Raw genomic sequence first — 7,639 nt, forward strand, 5'->3', positions numbered from 1 at the left:
CCAACGGAAAACACTCTGTGAAAACTACAACCCTCCCTGGTTTGACAGTACCTCTGGTGGGCTGCAACAAAATAGGCTGATTGTATAGGAAAAAGCGGTGCTTCATGGATTGTCTGCCAGTGACATCACTAGCGGACTCATTTCCACAGCTAAAATGTGGAACCTCACATCAAGTCATGCAAATATTTCCGACCTTGTCAATCATTCTCCTTGCCTCCTCCTCCTCACGATCGCCGTTCTCCAACTCAATTGTGTAGGTCCCCCTGTCACTTTGGTCATCTACATGGTGATAGCCCTCACTGTGCCTAGTACTCTGGTACGGTGCTGAGCCTGGTCGCTTTTCCCTAAGTTCGCTTCCTGTTCCCACCAACTTGGAGGTGGCAGATCTGTGACGGCGTGCAGGGCTGTCCTCTTCTATGAAAAGCCCCTCGGGAACATTAGCCCGCCCCTCCCTTATCTTCATCCCCGGCCCACCCCACAACCCCCGTGAGCATTCCTCTAGCACAGCGGCCCTACGCTGTTCTCCAAGGGCATTCTCTGAGTCACTTTGGGTCCCATCTTCATGTTTGCTGCCTGGTGGAACAGAGGTGAATAGAGTTGGTCACAAGTAGGATGAGTGGAGCTGGGCAATACTTCAATTTTATATATACATATATATATTTTTTTAATTTTCCCCCTTTTTCTCCCCAATTGTATCTGGCCAATTACCCCACTCTTCCGAGCCAGCCCGGTCACTGCTCCACCCCCTCTGCCGATCTGGGGAGGGCTGCAGACTACCACATGCCTCCTCCGATACATGTGGAGTTGTCAGCTGCTTCTTTTCACCTGACAGTGAGGAGTTTCGCCAGGGGGACATAGCGTGTGGGAGGATCACGCTATTCCCCACCGTTCCTCCTCGCCCCTGAACAGGCGCCCCGACTGACCGGAGGAGGCGCTAGTGCAGCGACCAGAACACATACTCACATCCGGCTTCCCACCCACAGACACATCCAATTGTGCCTGTAGGGATGTCCGACCAAGCCGGAGGGCACACGGGATTCGAACTGGTGATCCCTGTGTTCGTAGGCAACGGAATAGACCGCTATGCTACCCGGATGCCTCTTCAATATTATATTTGATTAGCTTTCAGTGGTATTATATTGTAATGAAATTTGGATACTGTGATATCGTGATACACAATTTCGTTGTCTAGGTTAATGATAGTGAGAATCTATTCCCTAAGATTTCTCACAAAATGAGATCTGAAATATGTGAGGACGTATCATTTGAAAACTAGTTTTGGTTTGATATTGCATCTCACATTACCAAACAGTTCAATGTGATGAATCTCAGCTGGATTCTTAAAATCAGCATCAGAAATTCTTTTATTACCATGTACATATACAGATAGCAATATTTACATGAGAGGGTGAGGGGAGAGAGGAGGCTGGAGGGGCCTGGGGCCAGTTGATTGGTCGGTGGGGGGGTTGGTATTTTTTCATATGTAAGCAGATATTGAGATATATTGATATTGTGTAAATGTCCCCATGATTATCCTGACAATAATATATTCCATATCGCTCAGCTCTTGTTACAAGATATAGAAACGGATGGAAAGGGGAGGAAGGAGATGTTAAAAATAGACGTAATACAGACAGACACAAGAGTGAAAATGTCTCGAGAGTAGCAATGATATAATACTGTGAGGTACACCAGGGCTCATCCATCATTATTCTTTTCTGAAAGGATTTGTTGTGATCTGTTGACGTACATAGTCTCATTTTTATTGGTAAAAAAGGTAGAATTGCAAGTAGATACATGCTGAAATAATCAGGTCTTAACGGTGGCTGATACAGAATTGGTGGGGGCAGGATAGACGAAATAACATATTCCTGCTTGCTTGTGAATCCAAATTTTGATCTTGTTAAAAAAATACACTGAGCAGACTGATTTTTCAGAATAAGTTCATCAGGCCCCTCATGCCCGTAATGCAAGGCAGATATAGACATACACACAAGAACACAGAGACATACCTTTAAGACTCCTCAGTTGGACAGGCACATCACTCTTCACACTTTCCCCATCATCCTCTGCAACTGTCTCCTTAAGAGCCAATGGAAGCTCATTTTGGGCCAACCAATCAGCAACTTTCACCTCTGCCGCCACCATGGCCGTCTGAAGCGGGCTTAGTTCCTCCCCGACACCTCTCTTTGGGCGGGACCTGGTCTCCGGCGCCACTTTTGCTACGCAGTCTTTGACTGTCACTTTACCCGATGCTCCCGGATCAAACTCAATAGTAAAGGAGGCATGGCCATGGGAAGGCTCTGGAGCACAAGCGCCACCAGTCTCTGTGTCCTGGCAGGGTGTCTCCCCAGTACCTTTAGCCACCGTTTGGTTATCCTTGGTGGGGATCTCAAAGTACCTTGGCTCCTGACCAGGGGGCCCTACCATGCCACTCTTTGGAGCCTCGGTGCTCCTCTTGGGGTCTTTGCTATCTGCAGTTTTTAATACAAAATGTGTAGTACATTTCAGAAAAGCTTATTTTAAAGAGGATATTTACTATATCTTTCTGTGTATTTTAAGTTAACAGAAAATTGCTGGAAGGGATGAGGATTTTCCCTGCTATATTTGCCCATACAAAATAAAAAAATAGCTTTATTTAGAGTCAAGTATGCAGATTCTGTGACCAAAAGCTTAAATTCAATCATATGATCAATCATTTAATTAATTTAATCATAGTATACCATCTAAGTTAGGCATATTGATGGTGGGAACATCCTGACACTACACAGGAGGGCAGCAGTTGAAACCAGAACTAGGCAGGAGGCACCAGTGCCAAACACTAGACCGCCATTTTAACCCTATTATATTGACTTTTGCATGTACCTGTCTCTGGTTTTCTGTCTGAGCTCCGTCCATCCTGCTTACTAGGGTGCTGGTCAGCGTTTCCGTCTCCCCACCAGGCCGGCTGGCCATACAGCGGTGTTCCCCTGTGCATCTGTCCTATATCCCCTGGCAAAAACAGTCGTCATTGGCACTCTTAATATCTGCAATGATTCAGCCCATTTCATCCATAAATATTCCAATAATATTCCAGGGCCCCACAGGAAACATGCCACCTGCTATCATTGCGACTCCATCTCTACATAATCCAATACAATTTGTCGAGCTTATTCTATTTAACTCCATAAGAGCACAAGCAAAGGTCATTTAGTTCCTTTTCTCCATTCATAACGAAGACAGCATGACATCTACAGAAAGTTAAAAGGTTATTATATTGTATAAAATACGAATTGCTTGCTTTGTGCTGTTTATTTAGCTTGATAATTGCCGATGTCTTGGTGTTTCATAATCTAAGATTTCAGTATTTTCATATCATCTCAAGGTTGCCCTGGCAGCTCGTTTGGTCCTTGTCCTCACTGAGGACCAGTGTTATAAAGTAAAGTGTATTCATAGCCATGGCAGGTCAAAGGTCATCTTGCATAAGGTATATGCTGTGTTCTGTATAAAAATGTCTATCTAATTCTTGGGAAAAAAAAGATCCACCTGTTGCAGTAGGCTGACCACAGCCCTGATGTGTCTTGTGTCTAATGCAAAAAACTTAAGGAAGCAAGGTGAGAAATCTATCATAAACCAAATGTCGAGGAAACATATCTACCTACCCTGATATAGGCGAAAGGAAGGGAAGACGCACAGATGGGATATTTTTTTTACAGAAATTAAGGACATTCAGACTAGCTTAATTTTACTCTAAATTATACATCTACATTTTAATTGATTGCTTTAGTTTGTATTGCAGCTGGCTGGAAGGAAAAAAACCTTAGAAGAAGAATTTTCACCTCTTCCGCCCAATTTGGTTGCAGGTGCAGAGTCATGGATAGTCTTACCCAGCGTGTGCTCCCTGTGCTGTTCTCTTGAAAACTCTCACCTATCATCTTGTCCTCCCCCTTGCCGGCCTCAGGGACCTTGGCTGTGGCCCCCTCATATGATGCTCCTGCAACCTCGGAGGGTTTGACCTCCATTGATCTGGAGATGTCCCCATCTGGAGCCCTCTTCTGGCTGAGCTGGAGCTGGCTGCTGAACTTCTCATGCTAAACGGTGAAGGGCATTCACAACAATGCGGAGAGTTACGATTGGGGGATAATGCTGAACTGGATTATGAAACGTTACTGAAAAGACAGAAATGAAGCCTGGAGTTGTTTAGTGGAGACCCCCCCCCCTTTTTTTCCCCTCCCCAATTGTATCCAGCCAATTACCCGACTCTTCAAAGCCGTCCGGGTCACTGCTCTACCCCCTCTGCCGATCCGGGGGGGGGGGTGCAGACTACCACATGCTCCCTCTGATACATGTGGAGTCGCAAGCCACTTCTTTTCACTTGACAGCAAGGAGTTTCGCCAGGGGGACGTAGCGCGTGGAAGGATCACGCTATTCCCCCCAGTCCTCCCTTCCTGCCGAAGAGGTGCCCCAACCGACCAGAGGAGGCACTAGTGCGGCGACCAGGACAGATACCCACTTCCACCTTCCCACCTGCAGACATGGCCAAATGTGTCTATAGGGACACCTGACCAAGCTGGAGGTAACACGGGGATTCAAATCGGTGATCCCCGTGTTGGCAGGCAACTGAATAGACCGCCATGCCACCCAGATGCCCTAGTGGAGATTTCATAACATTTTCAAACAGAAACATGCTGAATAACACAGCAGTACTCACGACCATAGCACTTAAAGATGAGCTCTTAACTTTTCTACGGTTATAAGAAGTGATTGAATGGGTTCGAGGCACACAACCACAATAGCGGATGTTGGAGGCGGGGGGGTTATTCCCACCCAAAAAGAAATGGATTCGTGACTCAGAGTGGGAGGATCACTAACCCCAGATGAGCAACACACATACCTACTGAGAACATCTGCTTAGCCAGATATTTTCTTTTTTTTTTCATTTTATCTTATCATTGCCTCCTTATCTGGGCACTTTCCCTTGATGTAAAGCACATTGCATTGCATGCTGATTTATATAAAGTGCAGTATAGATAAAATTGATTGATTAATCGATTTGTGAATCTTGAAAAGTAGCATTTCGCCCATGCTTTAACTAACCTTAAGTGCTTCCTCAGGAACATGCAGCTCTCCTCTCACCACAGTGAACAAGTTGGTATGTGATGAAGGTTAAGGAAAGAAGAAGATGAGCTCTAATCGGTCACTGGAACCACAAACTGATAGCCTTATTTATTATGCAACAGGTAGAGCACAGTGAGGTTTCAAAGCTTTCCAAGACCAGATGAAGTTACGATGTTGTCGTTGTATGCATATACATGGCACTGTGTGACTTAAAGGCAGCTGACTGGTAGAACAATGACTACCGTATTGAAAGGATATCATATCCAAACCTTAATTTGTCACCAATTTTTAGTGTTACGTACATTTGCTCCTGTATTCTGACATCGTTGACAAATGTCTGCAAAAATATGCAAAATATGGTTAGAAAAACAAATTTTCACAAAACAAAACATCCATCAAAATGCATATGATAAACATTGTAGAACTAAAGCAAATTATAGTATTTATTTGATGTATTAGCACATGAAGACTTTTTTTTTTTTTTTGGAACATTTTCCCCCTTTTTTCTCCCCAAGTGTACTTGGCCAATTACCCCACTCTTCCAAGCCGTCCCGGTTGCTACTCCACCCCCTCTGCCGATCCAGGGAGGGCTGCAGACTACCACATGCCTCCTCCGATACATGTGGAATCACCAGCCACTTCTTTTCACCTGACAGTGAGGAATTTTGCCAGGGGGACGTAGCGCGTGGGAGGATCATGCTATTCCCCCCAGTTCCCCCTCCTCCCTGAACAAGCGCCCCCACTGACCACAGGAAGTGCTAGTGCAGTGACCAGGACACATAACCACACCCACTTCCAACCCGCAGACACATCCAATTTGTCTGTAGGGACGCCCAATCAAGCCGGCGGTAACACGGGGATTCGAACGGGCGATCCCCATGTTGGTAGGCAACGGAACAGACCATTATGCGACCCGGGCACCCCCAATCCCTTATTTCTTAAAATGAACTTTAATGAATTAAAAAAGTAAATAGAAAAAGTAAAGACGACCATTTGTAATTTGTAATTTGTGATATTGGGCTATACAAATAAAATTGACTTGACTTGACTTGACTTGACAGTCATTTTGTTATTGAATATCAAGCACACTCACCCCATTCAAACTGCCCAGGTCTTTCACTTTATGCTCGTCCGCAGTCGGCTCATAGTTGATGACGGCGTGCTGTTTGTCCACACTGCGAGACTAAATTGCACAAATCCAGTCAATTGCTATAATCCATCATAATCTCCACTTGTTCAGATGATAATCATGTCAGATTATGGATGAGTTGGAATAGTTTGAGCCCAGTGGAGTTACTGTACCTGCAGCATGAGCTCACAATCATCCCGTCCCACAAAGATCATCTCCCTGGGGAGGCGATGGCGGATCCCCCCACCACTTACAAGGAACCAGGAGGTCAGACTCATCGCAGCCTCGCTAGCTCATCTAAGACCCCTAGCACATTCTGTTGAAGGCAACAATAGTATTAGGACGTGTAGTCGGATGTCTATCTATCTGCCTGCATGCCTCCTGTCTGTCTGTCTATTTGTCTGACACTTAATGTGTGTGGTGACATCAACATGACCTACATTATTACTCTGTGTGTGTGTGTGTGTGTGTGTGTGTGTGTGTGTGTGTGTGTGTGTGTGTGTGTGTGTGTGTGTGTGTGTGTGTGTGTGTGTGTGTGTGTGTGTGTGTGGTGTGTTGCAATACTTCAAGGTATGGCCTCACTATACTGGCAAACTAGTTTTCCTATCTACACAGACAAACTCCCCCCATTCATAAAAGGGTTTGGATGGTGGCTCACAGAATTCGGGGCATCCCACTGAACTTCCAAACAGAATTACTTGGTGGAATCACCAGGTCACCACATGCAGTGCAACGCCATCTTAAAGAGAGGCATACAGTACAGATCAGAAAATGAATATGTAATGTGGTTAAAGCAAGGAAGACATTCAGGCAGAAGACACTCAGGCACATGCATCAGGCCTTCCAAATGTTATTGGATTAGAGGCACAAGGTTAGACGCAAATAGTATACACTGACTGGCAAGGAACCCCCATCACACACACACACACACACATGTGCCGACACACTCATGGGTTGAAGAGACAGACAGGAAGACCTGTAGCGCATTCATGTGGTCTTCACGATGCTCTCATAATCTCATAGTTTGTTTCCGAGTTCTGATTCAGAGGAATATAAATGGGCTCTCTGAATCCAGGGACTCCTTCCTCCTCTTGTGGGGGCATCAGCCAATAGGCCTTGCTGACTCATGCTGCACAGGAGCCTGAATTAGTAAAATTTAACTATTGTGTGGCCATGTTGTGTGTCCATGAACACTCTGTAATTCAAATGGGACATGACAGACCTCTCTTCCCTTTCGTGAGCTGTACCGATTAACCCTTTCAGCGGCCTGGCTTTGGCGTCCCAGATTCCATGTACGCTCGAGACGCTTGACCACCCACTATCTCCTCTATACTCTCACTTGGAGACAGATAGCCATTACAAATGTCAGTATACCAATTCCTACCGCAGGCAATGGCGGCCTATGGAGGATGG

The 7,639-nt window shown here is 45.5% G+C and overlaps 1 protein-coding gene across 1 annotated transcript in view; it reads right to left on the reverse strand.

Moving 5' to 3' along the window:
* Window positions 1-6,504, reverse strand: part of cep170ab (centrosomal protein 170Ab) — a 20,918-nt gene extending 14,414 nt beyond the window's left edge. The window contains exons 1-8 of the mRNA XM_056280461.1: window positions 6,400-6,504; window positions 6,191-6,280; window positions 5,356-5,434; window positions 5,077-5,135; window positions 3,908-4,070; window positions 2,866-2,991; window positions 2,013-2,474; window positions 194-573 (exon numbers count right to left, since the gene is read on the reverse strand). Of these exons, the coding sequence (XP_056136436.1) occupies window positions 194-573; window positions 2,013-2,474; window positions 2,866-2,991; window positions 3,908-4,070; window positions 5,077-5,135; window positions 5,356-5,434; window positions 6,191-6,280; window positions 6,400-6,504 (1,464 nt within the window). The remainder of the gene's footprint in view (window positions 1-193; window positions 574-2,012; window positions 2,475-2,865; window positions 2,992-3,907; window positions 4,071-5,076; window positions 5,136-5,355; window positions 5,435-6,190; window positions 6,281-6,399) is intronic.
* Window positions 6,505-7,639: the final 1,135 nt, after the last annotated feature.

The sequence above is a fragment of the Lampris incognitus genome, chromosome 5 (assembly GCF_029633865.1).
Source record: "Lampris incognitus isolate fLamInc1 chromosome 5, fLamInc1.hap2, whole genome shotgun sequence".
Lineage (NCBI taxonomy): Eukaryota > Metazoa > Chordata > Actinopteri > Lampriformes > Lampridae > Lampris > Lampris incognitus.